This window comes from Rhinoraja longicauda, chromosome 5 (genome assembly GCF_053455715.1).
Source record: "Rhinoraja longicauda isolate Sanriku21f chromosome 5, sRhiLon1.1, whole genome shotgun sequence".
In the NCBI taxonomy this organism is placed as follows: domain Eukaryota; kingdom Metazoa; phylum Chordata; class Chondrichthyes; order Rajiformes; family Arhynchobatidae; genus Rhinoraja; species Rhinoraja longicauda.
The window spans coordinates 22,823,769-22,843,390 of record NC_135957.1 but is presented as its reverse complement, the minus strand read 5'-3'; the positions used below and the strand labels follow the sequence as shown (position 1 = coordinate 22,843,390).

The window sequence follows — 19,622 nt, the reverse complement described above, 5'->3', positions numbered from 1 at the left end:
TTGCTCCGGGTGCTCCAGTTTACTCCCACGCCCCGAAGACGTGCAGGTTTGTAGGTTAATTGGCATATAAACTGCCCCAAAAGTGTAGGGAGTGGGTGAGGAAGCAGGATAACTTTAAACTAATGTGAACAGGTGTGATCAATGGTCGGCAAGGACTTGGCAGGCCGAAGAGCTGTTTCCATGCTGCATCCCTAAACTAAACGCTCATTTTGATTAATGGGATTTGTGTCACTGTTTCAATTGGCAATTATTGCATGGCCAACTTGGTGGACATTTCCTGAAACTCTCTGCCCAAGAGCACTTTTGGGAGGATCTTAACAAGAAGGAGAATAGCAGATGAAGGCAATGGCACACGAGCATCTTTTCCAAGGGAAATAAATGCTGACCTCACCATGTCAACCACATCCTGTACACAAATAAAAATATAGATTTCAGTGTTGGCAATTGAGGTTATCCATGTTATATGTAAAATGGATAGTACAATACATTGAGGGTTGAAAATCTTCAAGTTGATTGCTTAAAAATTAACTATAGGATTACAAAAGATAAATTAGTCTTGAGCATATTGTTAAACAAAAGAATAGAATATTTTCTCCTTCATAAATAGGCTTGTCAATTAAATGACATTATAACAAATATGGCACAGAAACGAGAATTGACTGGCAAGAATGTTGCATAACATCACATTAAATTTTGTACCATAAAGTATCACACCAAAAGCAGAATGATGCCGATATTAATATATTGCAACAGTATAACAGTTCTAATTAATGTTCTAGTGACATTGCATTTATTTTTCTTCCTGTTAATAATTCAAAATATACATACACTAATGTGTTGTATAACTTAGAATCTAGGGCATCCAAAGTAGATTAACATTATACTTTTAATATTGTATAAACCAGGAGATAATCAAGTTGAAGAAACCACTTTCCTTTCTGATTTGTTTATCAAAGTGACTCAAAGAACAGACGAACATGCAAGCCTGTTTAATAATTGCAGCAATTTGTGCATTAATCACTGCAGAAGAGATTCAGGGTATTGTCGAGGATGGAACTTTTCTGCTATGTGGAAGTCTGGATAGGGTTGGCATAGAATGTGTCCAACACTCAGCCCACAAATGGAATTAGCATAAGTCGGTGCTTGACAGCTGGCAAAGACGTGGTGGGCTGAAGGGCCTGTTTCCATGCTACTAAATTCTAATCAATCAGAATGCCAACAGTTCCATAATGCAGCCATCTCCTCTCTGAAATAGAGGGAAAAAGGCTGTAATAAGAACTGAAAAGGACACATGGAAACCATAATAGAATATATATAAATAAGCCAAGTAGTCAAAGAGCTGTCAAACAATGCAAGATAATAAAAATAAATCAAAATGACTAGAGAATGCAGAGCTCTGATATACAGAGGGATTTGGTGATGTCCCCGACAAGCAAAAAGCAATATGTAGGTGTAATGATTATTTAGGAAACATAACGATTTTATTGTTATGATTTATTTCAACGGGGACAGAGTACAATAGCAGCAAGGATTTGCTCCAATAATAGAGAGAATCCAGGAGTACTGTGTACTGTGTTGGTTTCTATACAGAGGGTTGTTAATATCTGGAAACAATTCCAAGGTGGTTTACAAGGCTAATAACTGGAATGGGCAGTTGGCCTTAGACAGGTTAGAGTAGTATCTGTGGGTGTTTAGAAAAGTAAAAGGCAGCCGAACTGAGACATACAAGGCTCCGAAGGAAGGGATGTGTAGACGAAGACCACTCATTCTTTAAAAGTAAGGGGTTATCCACGAAAGATAAAGATGAGGCAATTAATTTTTTTTTAAACGCAGGAACCCTTCCTCAAATGATGGTGGAACTTTGAGTAATTTTCAACACCGAGACAGATTGATTTCCAACAAGGGGATGAAAGGTTACCATGAGTAGACAGACCTGCCAGAGGCAAGTCAGGATGGCAGAGAAGACGTTATAATCTGAACAGGTTTGATGCTATTCCATGAAGAGAAGGCGGAAAGGGCCGAGTAGCCTCCTCATCTGCTCACAAGTTCATTTGTAATTCTTAAGATGCATTTTGCAATCTGTATGTGATTTCTTAGTTGCATTTGGTTGAACCACTTTATGTGGGTTATAAATTAAATATATCTACAGATATTTTGGATTATATGCAGTGGCTAATTATTAGTGAACTTTTAGATGCTACCTATCGTACAAGGAAGTCACTCAAGACATGGCTACATTTCCGGCAAGTTGTGTACAAATCAACAGTACCAATAGCAATGGTCAAAGAATACCTTATTGTGTTAGATTGTGCAAACTTTTATCAACTTTACACTTTTTCATAACCTCTCCCCTCAATAATCCAGCATGCAAAACACTCCACCTCACCTTCCACCAATATGTTTTCTTCCTTTGTCCATACATACATATATATCTTTCTTTGATACTATCAGTCTCTTTTTCCTTCACCCCCTTCATAAAGAAACAAACCTGAAAATGCATCTCAAACTGATAGCATAACAGAAAATTCAGAAATTCTATACAAATTGTTTCAATTTAGTACAAAAATGCCCAAACTAAATTGACTGAATGAGCAATAATAGTATAAATTATTCACAAGCAATGAGACTTTCCCTAAAACCTTTTAAATATTAGATGTTTAACATCGCTGATATTTTTAATCAGCTAGAGCTACTGCCTTACAGCACCAGAGACCCAGGTTTGATCCTGACTATGGGTGCTTGTCTGTACAGTTTGTACTCTCTCCCCATGACCTGTGTGGGTTTTCTCTGATAGACAATAGACAATAGGTGCAGGAGTAGGCCATTCGGCCCTTCGAGCCAGCACCACCATTCAATGTGATCATGGCTGATCATTCACAATCAGTACCCCATTCCTGCCTTTGCCACATACCCCCTGACTCCACTATCTTTAAGAGCTCTACCTATCTCTCTCTTGAAAGCATCCAGAGAATTGGCCTCCACTGCCATCTGAGGCAGAGAATTCCAGATTTACAACTCTCTGACTGAAAAAGTTTTTCCTCATCTCCGTTCTAAATGGCCTACCCTTTATTCTTAAACTGTGACCTCTGGTTCTGGGCTCCCCCAACATAGGGAACATGTTTCCTGCCTCTAACGTGTCCAATCCCTTAATAATCTTATATGTTTCAATAAGTTCCCCTCTCATCCTTCTAAATTCCAGTGTATACAAGTCGTCGCTCCAGTCTTTCAACGTACGACAGTCCCGCCATTCCAGGAATTAACCTAGTGAACCCACGCTGCACTCCCTCAATAGCAAGAATGTCCTTCCACAAATTGAGACCAAAACTGCACACAGTACTCCAGGTGTGGTCTCACTAGGGCCCTGTACAACTGCAGAAGGACCTCTTTGCTCCTATACAAAGGACTATGTCTTGGACATGGTGGTCTGCAGCACAGGAGTTCCGCAGGGAACAGTGCTAGCTCCATTCTTGTTCACCCTGTACACTGCGGACTTCAGGCACAGCTCTTCAAACTGCCATCTACGGAAGTTCTCTGACGACTCTGCCATCGTCGGCCTCATCATAGGCGACAGGGCGTGCAGAGCGTACAGAGAACTGATCAAGGAGTTTGTGGACTGGAGCCAGCGGAACCGCCTCCGGATCAATGCGGGGAAAATCAGGGAGATGGTGGCGGATTTCCGCAGGCGCAGCCAAGTCCCCTCGACACCGGTGAACATCCAGGGAATGGACATCGGCAGAGTGGACTCTTATAAGTACCTGAGTGTTTACCTCAACAATAAATTGGACTGGACCGAAAACACCAATGCGCTATACAAAAAGGACCAGAGCATACTTTATCTGCTTAGGAGACTCGGGTCCTTTGGAGTGCAGGGGGCACTCCTAAGGACCTTCTACAACATGGTGGTTGCATCAGCCATTTTCTATGGAGTGGTCTGCTGGAGCAGCAGCATCTCAGCGGCGGAGGGGAAGAGACTTGACAAGCTGTTTAGGAAGACCAGCTCTGTCCTGGGTTGCCCCCTCGACTCAGTACAGGCGGTGGGAGAGAGGAGGATGATGGCATCGCTGCTGGACAACGACTCCCACCCCACGCAGGACACTGTCACTGCACTGAGTAGCTCCTTCAGTGACAGACTCCTTCACCCCAAGTGCGTGAAGGAGAGATATAGGAGGTCCTTCCTTCCCGCTGCTGTGAGACTACACAACCAGCACTGCTCCCAGCAGACGAGTCAACAATAACAGTTAAGAACACACAGAAAACTGATGACAATTTATCCTTGTCTTTACTTTTATTTATAATGAATGATCTCTTGCTATCGACTTTGCTGCTGTAACACTGTAAATTTCCCCGGTGCAGGACAAATAAAGGAATATATTATTATTATTCTCAACTCTTCTTGTCATAAAGGTCAACAAACCATTAGCTTTTTTCACTGCCTGCTGTACCTGCATGCTAACTTTAAGTGACTGATGAACAAGGACACCCTTCCGATGAATAAGGAGATCTTAGGGTTCCCCCCACACTCCAAAGACATACAGGTTTCTACGTTAATTGGACTCAGTGGACCGAAGGGCCCGTTTCCGCGCTGTATCTCTAAACTAAAAGACAAACAAATTTACAAAGTGCTGGAGGATCTCAGCGGATCAGGCAGCATGTGTGAAAGGAATGGACAGACATTTCGGGTCAGGATCCTCCTTCGGCACTTTGTGCTTTGTTCAAGATTGTAGCATCTGCCATTTCTTGTGTCACCAAACCTACCGCTGCGCCACCGTGTCGTGTCTGGGCGGCACGGTGGTGCAGCGGTAGAGTTGCTGCCTTACACCAAATGCAGCGCCGGAGTCCCGGGTTCGATCCCGACTACGAGTGCTGCTGTACAGAGTTTGTACGTTCTCCCGTGACCTGCACGGGTTTTCTTCTAGATCTTCGGTTTCCTCCCACAATCCAAAGACATAGGTATGTAGGTTAATTAGTTTGGTAAATGTAAAAATTGTCCCTAGTGGGTATGGGATAGTGTTAATGAGTGGGGATCGCTGGTCGGCATGGACCCGATGGGCCGAAAATGCCTGTTTCCACACTGTATCTCTAAACTAAATTAAACAAACAAATTTACCAAGTTCCAGGTAAACACAGCAAAGGAGCTTTTTCCAATACATTAGCATCTGTCCTTAATAAGGTAATCAAACAGGAGAGAGAATAATTTTCAGGGTTACAGAGAAGAAACCGGTGGTGTGGGATTTCATGCTTCTGTACCTACCTTCTGCCTGATAGCTGATGTCAAACACCACTAGATTCAGGAACAGCAACTTTCTTACAACTATCAGGTTCTTGAACCAACTCGCACAACCATAATCCTACCTTGGCAATGCAAAGCTCTGATTGGGCCCACCTAAATTACTACAATCTCTTTATGCACCAAAATTCAGGAAGAATATATTGCCAATGAAGAGAATGCAGCACGATATTACCAGAACACTGTCTGGACTCCACTGGTTACATAGAGATTATGGAACCACAGTGGGTGTTACCTGAATTTTAGATTAGGGGACGATTTGATTACTCAAAACATTAAAGCAAACTGATGGCGGCAGCGCAAATGCAGTATAGCCCAAGTCTGGAGGTTCCAGGATTAGGATCTTAATCCAAAAAGAAAATCAAAGCTAATTCTTTCAGGGTTGAAGTTGGGTAATATTCCCCAGGGGTTATGGGGAGAAGACAGGAGAATGGGGTTTAGGAGGGAGAGATAGATCAACCATGATTGAATGGTGGAGTAGACCTGATGGGCCGAATGGCCTAACTCTGCTCCTATCACTTATGAACATGAATATTTCTATGTGGAAGATGCAGAAATTTGAAATAAAGGACATCTGACAAATTTACATCAAAGAATTAAACTGTATTAATAAAAATGTATTCAAGTACTTTTGGGGCAGGAGGCAGGATGAGGAAGCACATTTGGAAGGAGTTGGATAGGAGCTAGGTCAATAATCAGCCACAATCCCGGTAGATCAGTAGAACTAGCTTAAGCCTTTGACACTTTCAATCTTGTACACTCACCAGAGAAGCAAGATTCCCACAACAAAACTCCCATATGCAATAATCCCAAATATAAACATGCAACTATCAATCCATAACTTCACATTTTTTATTTACACTACCTACCTAGCTTTTCTAGGCGGTCCTTGGCCATGATCAAATTGGCTGTCATTTTGCTCTGCAGGCGCTTGGCTCGAACAACCTGCTCACCTGGCAAGGTAAGAGGTCAGTGAACATTTAGTAACAAAATGAAACCTGTAACGCTCAGGTTTTGACCAGCAAGGCCTGACCACAGGGTAATCTCTTAAGGTTTAGGTTTTTATTGTTACATGTATAGTGGAAAGCTTTGTTTAGCATGCTCTCCAATCAGATTAGATTTTATGATACTTAAATACAATCAAGTCAAGTTCAAGTTCATTGTGTAAAGCAAGGGGGAGTTGCAGAAGCGGAGTGCAGATATAACTCTCAGCATTGTAGCGCACCAGTTACAAAGATACGGTCCAATGTCTACAATGGGGTCGAGGTGAATTGGGCAGTGCTCTAACTTAAGAAAGGACTGATCGAAAGCCTGAAAACAGGGGAAGAAGATGTTCTTGAGTCTGGTGATGCATGCTTTCAAGCTCTGTCTGACGGGAGCAGGGAAAAGAAAGACTGATCAAGATGCGACAAGTCTTTGATTATGTTGGCTGCTTTTCCGAGGCAGCTTGAAGCATAGATGGAGACTATGGTGCGAAGTCTGGCTGTGCCTGGACTGGGCTAAATCGACCACTCTGTAAATTCTTGCTGTCTTGGACACAGGTGTTCCCAAACCAAGCTGTGATGCAACAAAATAGTATGCTTTCTATGGTGCACTTGTAGAAGTTTGTAAGAATCATTTGCTGAATCAAGCAGGCAATGTAACTAAAACAATAATCATGACTCAGGCTGCCTCGTGACTAATAATGAAACAATAAGGAGAGGAGGTACTGGAAGGATAAACTAATAGTAGCCTAAGCCATAGTTGAATAATTCAGTTTTGAGAAGATACAGAGACACTCAGAATTTGAATGTATGCAAAGTATGACTGCAAGCGCTTTGTAAGCAGTGATAGTGCAAGTCAAGTCAAGTCAATTTTAGTTGTATAGCACATTTAAACACAACCCACGTTGACCAAAGTGCTGTACATCAGTGCAGGTACTAAAAAAGAACATACAATAGCACACAAACCTAACAACACATACATAAACAGTTTACAGTTTACAGCGCCCCCTCAGAGGGCCTCAAATGCTAGGGAATAGAAATAGGTTTTGAGCCTGGACTTAAAGGAGTTGATGGAGGGGGCAGTTCTGATGGGGAGAGGGATGCTGTTCCACAGTCTAGGTGATGCAACCGCAAAAGCAGTCACCCCTGAGCTTAAGCCTGAGAAAAAGCAAATAATGCACAGCCGAGTGGAAAACCAGGAGATGGCAATGTCAAAGATGGTTGGAAAAATAAGTGAGTCTTCTGTACTTAGTGACAGACCAGATAACCAGTTTATATTTCACTAAAGATAGACGCAAAGTGCTGGAGTTACTCAGCGGGTCAGGCAGAACATGAATTGGTGACATTTCGGCTCGGGACTCTTCTTCAGACTGTTAACTAACATCTGCAGTCCCTTGTTTCTACATTTTGACTGATCTACTGTAAATTCTCTTCAAGGTATGGCTACTTAGAAGTTCCCCTCTCTCTGACGGGTGTTACACGAGACCCTCTCGCACTGCTCCGCCTCTGTGAGTTTTCTGCTCTCTGGCTCTATGACCATGTTACACCCATCATGTTCACCTGCTATGATTGGTCCTGCCTCTTCCAGCTTTCTTCTTCCCCCAACCCCCACCCCCTTACAATCAGTCTAAAGGGTCTCAACCCAAAACATTACCTATCCATATTCTCAAGAAATGCTGCCTGACCTGCTGAGTTACTTCAGTACATTGTACCCTTTTGAGCATTAACCAGCTTTTGCAGTTCCTTGTTTCTACATTCACCAGTTTCAAAGATCTAGCTCAGCAAATGTTCAGATTTCAGATGCCACATGTCAAACATGAAAAGTGTCTCAATGGTGTGGTATTGTCTCTCACCCACCATTGCTACTGGCACAGCAGCAGCCTGCAACTGGTCACTTTCTCAGTCAACTAGCCAGACTATGAGTTCCAGCACTATGCCAGATTTGTGTGTGCAGATTACCTGACATGGGCTTCAAGTTGCAAACATAACTTGCAGGGCAAAAATACAAAACAAATAGCAGCAGGGTATATAGCAGAGCACATTGGATGTGGAGGAGTGAAAATAAACCCAGAGAAAAATAATCCACCCGAAGGGAGTCATCAAGTCAGAATGAAAACAGTTGCAACATCTAGATTGTAAAGTGCCTCTAAATGGTAAATAGGATTTTCATGTACAAGGATCTTTCCAAGATCGTCATTCCTTCTAGCACTCTACGTATGCACATGCTCCGTCCATACATTGATCAATTTTAAATTAACGTAAATATATAAAACTCACTCAACCTCCTGGATGAACAACATATCACATCTGGCATCATCTGCAGTAAGTTGTCATGTGTTGAGATCTTACCTGATCCAGAGATCCGGACTGCAGTCCCATGCTCGAGTTCTGCGATTCCCTTTTTGTACCACTCCACAGCATTCTTCTTCTGTCCTATTCAAACAAAGGGATAAATTTATACAACAAATGTATATAGATCAGCCATGATTGAAAGGAAGAGTAGATTTGATGGGCTGAATGGCCTAATTCAGCTATCGCTTATGATGCCTTTAGGAGCAGTAAACACAAATTACTGATTTTTTTCCAGCTACCACTACCCACAGGTCCAGCCATTAGAAGCAGGTTTGATTCTCCAAATAACCTCCCAACTTCTATACTCAATACTCTGACTGATGGAGGCCAAAATAAATAAATTTACATAACATATGATGAGCATTTGACGGCACTGGGCCGGTACTCACTGGAGTTTAGAAGAATGAGGGGGGACGTACAGAACAGTGCAAGGTTTGGATAGAGTGGATGTGGAGAGGATGTTTCCACTAGTGGGAGAGTCTAGGACTAGAGGTCATAGCTTCAGAATTAAAGGACGTTCTTTTAGGAAGGAGATGAGGAGGAATTTCTTTAGTCAGAGGGTGGTGAATCTGTGGAATTCTTTGCCACAGAAGGCTGTGACGGCCATGTCAGTGGATATATTTAAGGCAGACATAGATAGATTCTTGATTAGTACAGGTGTCAGAGGGTATGGGGAGAAGGCAAGAGAATGGGGTTAGGAGAGATAGATCAGCCATGTTTGAATGGGCTGAATGGCCTAATTCTGCTCCTATCACTTATGATCTTATGAAGCCTTTCGGAGTAGTAAACACAAATTGTTGATTTTTTTTCAGCAACCAGACCTACAGGTCTAGCCATTAGAAACAGGATTCTCCAAATAACCTCCCAACTTCTATACTCGATATTCTGACTGATGAAGCCAATGTGCTAAAAGCTTTCATGATCACCCTATCAGTCCACTTTCAAGGACTCTGACAGGCAGAGGGATCTAAGAGTTCAGGTGCAGTGGAATCTCTTTTCTCAGTACAGTTGAAGCAGGGTAAATCATTGAATATATCCACGGCTGAGATAAACAGAAATTTGATTCTCTGGGATCAACTGTTAAGGGAAACAGATTAAGCCAGATCTCATTGTACCTGATGATGGAGTATGCATAGTTATTTAATTATTTTAAAGCTTTCTTACTTAATATAATGTTACAATGTAAGAGTACTGCAATGCATCACTAATTACCCAGTATTCACATTTAATACAGATACCCTAATACATGCATTAGGTTATGCAGCAACACAAAATCAAAAACACACTAAAACGTGATGTTTGCTACATTGCAATACAATAGATATAGTGATGCCAGATCCATGCATCATAATATGGCAAAGTAGACAATAAACTAACATATGTTTGAAGTCTGAAGATGGGTCTCGACCTGAAACATCACCCATTCCTTCTCTCCTGAGATGCTGCCTGACCTGCTGAGTTACTCCAGCATTTTGTGAATAAATACCTTCGATTTGTACCAGCATCTGCAATTATTTTCTTACACAACAGTCTGAAGAAGGGTCTCGACCCGAAACGTCACCCATTCCTTCTCTCCTGAGATGCTGCCTGACCTGCTGAGTTACTCCAGCATTTTGTGAATAAAAAAATGTGTAATGAAGTGTCCGTGACCGACCTTACATTCTAACATGCGTTGTATAACATTACCATACTGAGTTACTCCAGCATTTGTGGCTTTTGTAATGCTACCTCTATACAATAAATTCGCACTTACATTTAAAAACACTAAATACAGTGCTGCATTCAATGGAGTGCAGCTAAACCGAAGGGGGAGGGGTTCCGGCTGGTCCACTTGGAGCATTGTTAAAGGGGCAGTGGGCATCCCCAGCGGACATAGCCAACAACAACGTCCATTGCAACCCTTGCATTGGAGCAACAAAAGCCAATGTGCCACTCCCTCACCTCTCTCGTCCTCGTCGATGCCGAGGGCGGTGGAGATGTACTCGAAGCCCAGGCGGTGGCTCTGGCGGATCTGCTCCGGGTCCACGGTGGTGACGGTGGGGGTGCTCTTGCGCGATGCCATCTCGGCCAGGCGCTGGCAGACGTAGGCGAAGAAGAGCCAGAGGTGGAAGGCCAGGAAGCGCAGGAAGGTGAAGACAGCGACCAGCGGGTAGGAGAAGTAGTAGAGGTTACGTTTGTGGAGCGAGAGCCTGTCGCTATGGCCTTCGGGCGGGTCTGGATCTGGGGCCGGTCCCTTCTTCTTCCTGCCTCGTCCTCCGGGAGAATTCATTCACCCGCCCTCTGTCCGCCATTACACGCCGCGCCGGGCCAGGCCGCGCATGCGTCAGCGCCGCGCCGCATTGTCCGCCCTCCGCCAATCGCAACGCCCATGGCTCCCATTGGCAACCAATCAGCGTTAGTTCAGGTGCGGGAATTGGCCATTGGAGTCAAAAGTGTTCACTTGTCAAACTATGGTATCACAAAATGCTGGAGTAACTCAGCAGGTCAGGCAGCATCTCAGGAGAGAGGGAATGGGTGACGTTTCGGGTCGAGACCCTTCCTCAGACTGATCTCGACCCGAAACGTCACTTCTCTCCCAGATGCTGCCTGACCTGCTGAGTTACTCCAGCATTTTGTGATACCTTCGATTTGCACCAGCATCTGCAGTTATTTTCCTACACAACTTGTCAAACTATTGCACTCTCACTCGCAGGAGCTTACCAGGCCAGTAAACATAATCCTCAGAGCTAATGTATGATAACAAAACAAAAATCAATAACTTTCATTCTAGTTATTTGTTATTAGTTACATAGAAAAATAGAAAATAGGTGCAGGAGTAGGCCATTCGGCCCTTCGAGCCAGCACCGCCATTCAATATGACCATGGCTGATGACACATGTACCATACTGCCGACTGAGGAACATAAGTCAATCAATCATCCTTCCACATCTGTTCTGCCGGTCAATTAGATGTTGGCTGTGGAATTGGTTGATAGTTCCATGATTTTATATCTTTTGATCTCACGATTTCAGTTTTCAAATGACTTCCTTTGTCTTTTAATGAGGAAGTTCTTCCTAACATGACACCCTATATTATCAAGGTTTTTCCTATTTTAACGTGGTACCAACGACTCCTGTCCAGTCAACGACAGCACAGTCAACATATCAACAAACTAAACTAAACTAAAACAAAACTAACGTTAAGTAAACTAAAATAAAATAAACTGCACCAGCTCCCACAGCAAACTCACCTCTTCCTTGCTACTACTGAGCATGCTGTCAGCAGACTCGCATGTTCCCTAGTTCTCGACGCTTCGGAGATGCAGTGGATGGGCAAGATTGTATTTTGTAATGACTCTGAGTTATTTTACAACTGAAGTGATTTGTGGAAATGCAACGTTTTCCTCGACAAAGAGCAGAAGCACATTCGGATTTCCCTCCCGCGGAGCAGCCAATGGCGAGCGCGCTGTCAGGCCGCGCCAATGGGAGGCGGCGTTACGCGGGCGGCCAATGGCAGGGCCCGTCTCACGGGGAGCGGTGCGTGGAGACAGACAACAACATGGCCGAAGGTAGGTCTGGCGTCCCGGCCCCGCACCGCCACCGCTCAGAGAGAGAGAGAGGGGGAAGGGGGAGAGAGCAGTCCGGTCGAGCCGCTGTCGGTGGAATTGTCCGCGGGGACGGGGTTGAGTGAGCGGGGGAGGCCGCCAGCCCGCTCCAGCAGTTGTGTGACCGCGGGGTCCGCACCTTCCCGGAATCCGGGGCCGCTCTTTTTCCACCCACTTCACGCGGCTGCGGACTTTAAACTCCACAGTTCCTCGCTTGGTCAATGGCCCTGCAACTTAACCACTGTGCCGGCCACTCATTAGACCAGTCCACACATCTCACTTCCACCTTGGAAAGACTGGTCCTCCCAACAACCTTTGGCCTGATTCTGCTTTTACTTATTGACTAGTTGGTGGATCAGACAGATTGGCTCTGTTAACATCTGTAGATAAATACAGTGATGTCCGGGTTCCCTTAAAGTGTTCATTTCATATACAACTGTACTTTTTTTTCTCGCTCTGCTTCTGTCCCAAATTTTGGTCATGTTAAAAATGATTGGTCATGATATCTGTGCTTTCATATCAATTATTTTTTAATAATATTTCCTTCAACTATCTTGGAATGTTTAGATGTGTCGTAGTACATTTAAGGTGCTTACATTTTTCTGTTCTTGTTCTCTGACTGATGTCCCACCCTCTATTAAAATGGGCTTGTTGCTTTGGTTTCTGTGATTATGGGACAGAGGTTGAGTGACAGATCAGTTGTGATTTCACTGAATTGCCTGTTCTATTTCCGAGTGTTCTGTTCCACCTCTAGAATATTCCAACAATCAACAGAATGTATTTGGCTAACTGTGTTCCTTCCTTGGGCTGCCTTTCAATGTCTTTGAGTTTTTCTTAAACCAATCAGGGTTTTTGGCATTGGTATAAATCAGTTCTGTGATTCATTGTCTCTTGTCAAGCCTGTGAGCTTTGATTATTTTTCTGCATGGAAGAACCTAATAGATGATTATTGAGATGGCAACTAGTGGCAGTATTTAATTTTTCATTTGTGGCACAGATATGAATTTTGGCTTATTTGTCACACTGAATCTGTTTACTGTAAAGCCTTGATAGACAAAGTCTTTATAGCCTTGTAAAGCCTTCATGTTAAAAAATTGCAGTTATGACATGTTATTATTTGGTGATGCATGTAATTGTGCCATTATGTGTTTTGAACGGGTTATTTTGTTGGTTTTATATTTTAAACACTGAAAGGTGCATCTTCAGTGTCCTGGTTATTTAAGTCATCTTTAAAATTTATTGCCATTCTCCCTCTGACCATAGAACAATGAAAAATGGGTGTTTAAACAGTTTAGCTTCCTTACACTCACTGTGACCTGTTTCTGATGTCACATTTAAGCTGTCTTGTGAGAGACCCAGGTCAATACAATTAAGAATAATAAGGCTATCAGCCAATGTTAGAATACATTGGAGACTAAAAGTCGTCTTAACATAAATCCATGCATTTTAACATCTTAAAGGTTCTCTCACCTTTTATAGTGGGAGATTTCCACACTTTTGCATTAAATAGTACTTAACTTTTCTCTAAATTGAGCTGATATTAATTGTAAAGATTATGACTCACTTCATCTAGAATCCACCACTGGTGGAAATAGTTTCTCTCTTTACCCAAGTAATTCCTTACAAAATATTTAAACTCTGTTTATTGCCCCTTAACTTTCTACGTTACCAGATAATTAAAGTTGTATTTGGTGCTAATGACTGAAGATTAATGATCGGTATTTATTCACAAAATGCTGGAGTAACTCAGCAGGTCAGGCAGCATCTCAGGAGAGAAGGAATGGGTGATGTTTCGGTTCGAGACCCTTCTTCAGACTGAAGAATAATGATGATTCTTTTAAAGTCATTTGTTTGCTAGAACTGACTCCTCACTGCCTAATTTGTCCTTTTATTTGCTTTGTTTTAATGTGTTAGAACTCCTTATACTTGGGCTTCAATTGCACCCTGCTATCACCATTCACACTCATCTCTTTGGGCCCATCTGCTAATCTATTGATGTCTTATAATATTTCCCAGTCTGAAGAAAGACCTGGAAGGTCACCTCTCCATGTTCTCCAGATATGCTGCCTGAACCGCTGAGATACATCAGCACATTTTTAAAGAAACCAGCATTTGCAGTTTGTTATCTCTGCATATTAATACATAATTCCTACTGGATCATCTGTTGTAAAGATAGTCTCCCAGCCAGATTAACAACTGGCCCTCTGTTGCACCAATTATAGCATAGTCCTTTGTGTGGATCCTCAAGAAATTCTAAATGTCACTGAGGCGGGGCGGGGGGCATTAAGTTCTTTAAACACGATTCATCTTTAATCTATATTCGCTTTAATTCCGCATCAAATTCCTGTATTGAGCTGCATTATTTTTGTATTCCTTTTGCCTTGAGCATTTGCTTTATTGTACATAGGCTGAATTCTGCCCCAATCAATTGTTTTTGTATATAAATTACATTTTTACTCCCAATTTGGCCCCTGCAACCCCTTATGGGGCGGGGGGGGGGAGAGATGGGGAAGGGGGCAATGACCCCAAGAAAGTGCTCTCCCCAGGGGGTACAAGGTGAGCCATAACAGCAGCTATGTCACTGGAACGCATGGGGGGGGGTGTGAAGAAGGGTTCGCTGGTGCGCTTTGTGAGTCAGGTGTGGGATCGGAAGCCAGATTTCTAAATAGCAAGGGACACGGTGGGAGCCGGGAATGGGTCGGCAGGTCATTCCATTTATATTCAGTTTACATTTTATCTTTTATGCAAGTTTCAGACACTCCGTGGTGCTTTAGAGGTATTGTAGGGTTGTCATTAGCAGGCCAAGGGGTGTATTGTCTTTTCATTATCACTTGACCTCTATTGGTCCAGTAAAACGGTTAATCCAGAAAGGCTCTGGAACCGAGGGTTCTTGAAAATCGGCGTCCAACCTGCAGTTTAAAATCCTTTATGTTGTGACCATAATCCCATGTAGAATCAGATGCAGACATCCTGCATGTGCAGTTATCTTCTATCCCAATATGTGTAGTTGTCATTTCCTCTCATTTTTAGCCATGTTCACCTTCCTAGTGCCATTTGGCATGTTGCTCAGGTAAAATGTTGCTAGCTCGAAGGGCTGAATGGTCTATTCCTGCACCTATTTTCCATATTTTCTAAAATCCTGAGATATTACAAAATACCTGTCATGTAATTTTTTTTCCCATTGGCAATTCTAATTATATACCCATCAAGGTTTTACTTGTACATTGATCAAGGAGTTGAGTGCTTTCACCCCTTTGAGTCAATTCTACTGAATCAGTCCCACTGGATCAGGGTTTTAATGCCACTGCCTCTTGTTTCTTAGAACATGGCGATACACTCTCTGAACCAAACTTGGAAGGACAGATACAGGTAAAACCACTCTTGAAATAATTCACAAACAAGCATAAGTTCCTTAACTTTTATATGAATTGGACAGAAGCTGTAATTTTCTCAGATTAAGTGTTTCTTTTCCAGATGTCAGAAAATCCTCATGCAGAATATGGTCTCACAGAGAACGTGCAGGTATAAATCTAAGATGTGGCTGTTTACTCCAAATACACTTTCATGTAGTCAAGCCTATGAGCATGCAATTTCTTACTGATTACATTTGATTATTTTGAAATGGCACAAATATGGTGAGATCTTGGATTTGGAGCTGGTATTTGTTTTTCTATAGCTGGCTGCTACCTTTATAACTTTGTAAGAACAAAATTATACAAATAAGTAAAAATACACTTGAACAAAATCTCACTATTGTGAAGGCTTTGCAGCCAACTGGGCTGCTGAGCTGGAGTTTGTTTGCTCAAACATTTGCACTTCAATGAGGGAGCAGTGGGTTTTTGTTCAGTGGTTGTGGATGTTACTGACAAAGCATGTCCTCTTACATAATTAGGTAGTCTTCCTCTTCCAGGCTTGAACTAAAGTTGTAAATTAAGCTAGATACCAATGCAGGTGTATGGGAGTTTGAGGACATGATTAGAAGTACAAATCTGTTTGAAAGAAGCTTAATTTTTTTAATAATAAAATAAAGGTCATTTTTGGAATAAATCTGTTTTGATTATGAGCTATACTACTTTGAAGATGTACTGTCTATAACTGAGGCTGTACATATTTTCTCTGGAACAGAGGATAGTTGAGAATGAAAAACTGAATGCGGAGAAAACATCAAAGCAGAAAGTGGACCTGCAGTCCCTTCCAACTCGGGCATATCTGGATCAAACTGTCGTGCCCATTCTTTTACAAGGTCTATCGGTTCTGGCAAAAGAAAGGTAAGATATATTGTGGAAACTTGAGTAAATCCTGCTATTTGGATCATGCTTCTTTTAGATAAAATGCTTCTTGTCAATGGGTGGAAAAAATCCTTGGGTTATAGGAGGGGGGTATGTTTTTGAAATCCACTGAAGTCAGACATTCAGATATTGTAAAATGAAGTGAGAAGATTTAAACTGAGTGGTTAACTAAATCGTAACTGAAAGCAACCTTTAGACATGGTTCCAAGGCAGTAGTGATATTTATACAGTGGTATTTTTCCACTTTTTCTGTAAATTGGGTTGTGACTTGTAGGAAGTCCAGTATCTCGCTCTGCCCTCTATTTTTGTAATGGTGTGGACCTTCTATCCGTCCTGCGGTGGTCAACGGCTGACTGCTCATTCTTGCAGCTTCCTTGTCTGCACTTAACAGCGGAAACCTGGACCCGACGCTTTCTGCTGACCGGCAAGGCACTGTCACATGCAGACCCTGCCCACTGAAAATGCCAGACCTGCTGCAGAATTGCTTTGACAGGTGATTAAGTCGAATCCCAGGCTTACTGGTCGTGAAAAAACTTTGAATGGCATTCATTCTCAGATGGAAAGGAAAATCAAAATTATTTTTAAATTCAGTTAAAGAAAATCCTGCCTCCCCTCTTATCCCTGTTGAAATTATTGGAGCTGCTGAACATGCACTAATATTTTCTATTGATTTCCCAACATAATAGCTGGATAACTGCAGAAGGCATGGATCTGCAGTTGGAGTACAATGTCAGAAAGTACTGGTAATGACACAAACATCTTTCTAGATGTTTAAGATTCCCACATTCATGGGTAATCTGAGCACTTTGGTTTGGCCATTCCCTGCAGAAACAAAAACTGTACCATTCTTTTATCCTCAGAAGATAACAAATGCCTAATTATACAATGCTTTTAAGAACTGTGGCACTACAATGAATTTTTATTGTTATCAGAATATGTTGAGGTCATTGAGCAAACCCACAAATATACAAATTATTGTAATGTGTGTGAGTTACCTGGTTCCTGTTAAATTGAAATTTTCCCCCAATTTATAATTGCTCTTTTTAAACATTTTTTGCATGATTCAAATCAATTTGAGATGACAACTTTCTGCTCTGACTGGTAATGAATGAAATGGATTGAAAGATCTCAAATCTGTGGATCTAGTGCTGTAAACTGCCAACAATTCCTGCCACACTACGTCCAATGTAGGGACTGGACAAGTACTACCTGTTACATTTACTACTGCTGCTTTATGGTTGAGAAGGTAGACAAAGCAGAACTTCATCTTGAGGATGAGATTCTCAGGTTTTTGGCATAACTAAGATTTCCATGGGATCTCTTTTCCGTTAGGATAGTTTGTCTGTTTGTTTTTATGTTGATTGTTTTTGTAAAGCGCTTTGAGCACCCGGTAAGGCGCTATATAAAATAAATGCTTATTATTATTATTATTATTATTATCTCTTGATCTATTAAAGGGCTGACTTGTCATGAACTGTTACAGCAGATTCATTTTGGGTGGGCGAGAGACCACAGGTCTGATCTGATTCAACTCTGATTAAACATATCAATCCAATCTGTAATGGTCATTGTCATGGTGCTGTTTTCTTGAAGCGTAGGCAAGAGACTTGCTGCTGAATGTGCTGAGTAATTCTATTCTAGCAGTTGTATTCTACATATTCGAAATGTTCCATTCTCAAATTGTCCTGATAACTATATTTAAAAGGTAGGGAAGTCTGAAAAACAGTTTTTCAATGCATTCATTTCAAATCCCATATTTAATATACCATCTCATTCTTTACAAACTTGTATTCAGCAGAGCAAAGGAATTGAGTCACTTTGGATCATGTTTGGGGTTTGTTTTTAAACTAAGCTAGTTCTGCTGTCCATGGAATTAATTCACTCAACTGTTTGTTGCTCTTTGGGAGGCAGAAAACCTCCTGGACATGTCATTCAACTTGGCTGATCAGCATGGCTGAGTTTGCATATTGGGAAACTGTAGCCTGGTTTGTTGATATTTGCTAGGCTGCTTGTGCTCTTAATTTTGATGTTGATCTCATTCTAAAGGGTGTAAGAAGGAACTGCAGATGCTGGTTTACACTGAAAATAGACACAGCATGCTGGACTAACTCAGCAGGACAGGCAGCATCTAAAGGGATAGGTTAATTTCTCAATTAAAGGCATCAATATGTGGAAATTGACAAACACTACTTCGTACAAGTGTGCTGCAAAATTCCTCTTTATACCTAACATCCTATCCTGATTGCCCCATCCTTGAATAAAAAATACAAATTCTGGATTGTAAAACTCACTCTGCCACTTTGCACAACCAAATCAACTATTTGTAGTCTTGTCAATTGTTTAATTTTGTCTGGGCATCTGATACATTATCATGTGTTGTGCTGGAGGGATGTAGCTGGAAAATGTGTAATTTGATAACACAATGGATGTGGGTAATGCCCATGGAGCAGATATCCAAAACAGCAACGGTAGGAATTTCCTATTTCTGCTACTGCCATTTTTAGTGCAGAGTGGAAATATTTAGTTCTCTCCAGTTTTCTATAACATGGGGATCCCTCCTGAACTAAATTGCCCCTCCAAGCCTTCTGTATGTACACAATATATCGGACTCTTCCCTTCATTAATTTACCTTTGCAAATATGACCCCCAAGTAGTTGCAATCAGAAAGTGCTAATTTAAATCTGGTGCCATTACTATCTCTTCACTTAAACCTTTAATGAAAATGCACAAATACTTTCCTTTTGGATATTAATAGAACATTTGCTAACCCTGGTTAAAATAAAACATTATGCAGTAAATGTTGTGCTTTCCAGACCTCCCAATCCAATTGAATTCTTGGCTGCCTACCTTCTGAAGAACAAGACACAATTTGAAGAGAGAAATTAGATTGCACAGAACTACGGGTTTGGACCACTCCCATACTGTTGAGGGCAGAAGTGACTCGGAGTTTGGATATCATAGTTTGTATAAACGAATTTTAAAGGAAAATGAGCCAGTGTGGAACACCAGGATATTTATGGAATGGCTCATTGTCTATATATTGTAACTGCAGGGTTTGCCCATTTACTGTAATTTATGTAAACATTGATTCTAAATAAACCAACTGTTTTTACATGTACACTTTGTTT

The 19,622-nt window shown here is 41.8% G+C and overlaps 2 protein-coding genes across 6 annotated transcripts in view; one reads left to right on the top strand and one right to left on the bottom strand.

Moving 5' to 3' along the window:
• spast (spastin) overlaps positions 1-10,935 on the bottom strand; it is a 46,838-nt gene extending 35,903 nt beyond the window's left edge. For 3 of the 5 annotated variants that reach the window (XM_078399079.1, XM_078399083.1, XM_078399080.1), the window contains exons 1-3: positions 10,564-10,935; positions 8,620-8,703; positions 6,157-6,240 (exon numbers count right to left, since the gene is read on the bottom strand). In XM_078399079.1, coding sequence (XP_078255205.1) covers positions 6,157-6,240; positions 8,620-8,703; positions 10,564-10,891 — 496 coding nt within the window. In that variant the 5' untranslated portion in view covers positions 10,892-10,935. The remainder of the gene's footprint in view (positions 1-6,156; positions 6,241-8,619; positions 8,704-10,563) is intronic. The other 2 variants (XM_078399081.1, XM_078399082.1) reach the window with 1 other exon arrangement.
• A 1,109-nt stretch (positions 10,936-12,044) lies between these two features.
• dpy30 (dpy-30 histone methyltransferase complex regulatory subunit) lies at positions 12,045-19,612 on the top strand. Its single transcript, XM_078399078.1, has 5 exons — positions 12,045-12,169; positions 15,528-15,574; positions 15,680-15,727; positions 16,331-16,473; positions 19,308-19,612. Exons 1-5 carry the CDS (start codon positions 12,055-12,057, stop codon positions 19,378-19,380), a joined length of 426 nt encoding a protein of 141 aa, XP_078255204.1. The 5' UTR covers positions 12,045-12,054; the 3' UTR covers positions 19,381-19,612.
• Positions 19,613-19,622: the final 10 nt, after the last annotated feature.

What these genes read in the sequence shown, in the direction of transcription:
- dpy30 (XM_078399078.1), top strand. Translation starts at nt 12,055, where the DNA reads ATGGCGAGCGCGCTGTCAGGCCGCGCCAATGGGAGGCGGCGTTACGCG. An exon ending in GTCTCACAGAGAACGTGCAG is followed by an intron (nt 15,728 to 16,330) that starts GTATAAATCTAA and finishes TCTCTGGAACAG; the next exon opens with AGGATAGTTGAGAATGAAAA. An exon ending in TCGGTTCTGGCAAAAGAAAG is followed by an intron (nt 16,474 to 19,307) that starts GTAAGATATATT and finishes TGTGCTTTCCAG; the next exon opens with ACCTCCCAATCCAATTGAAT.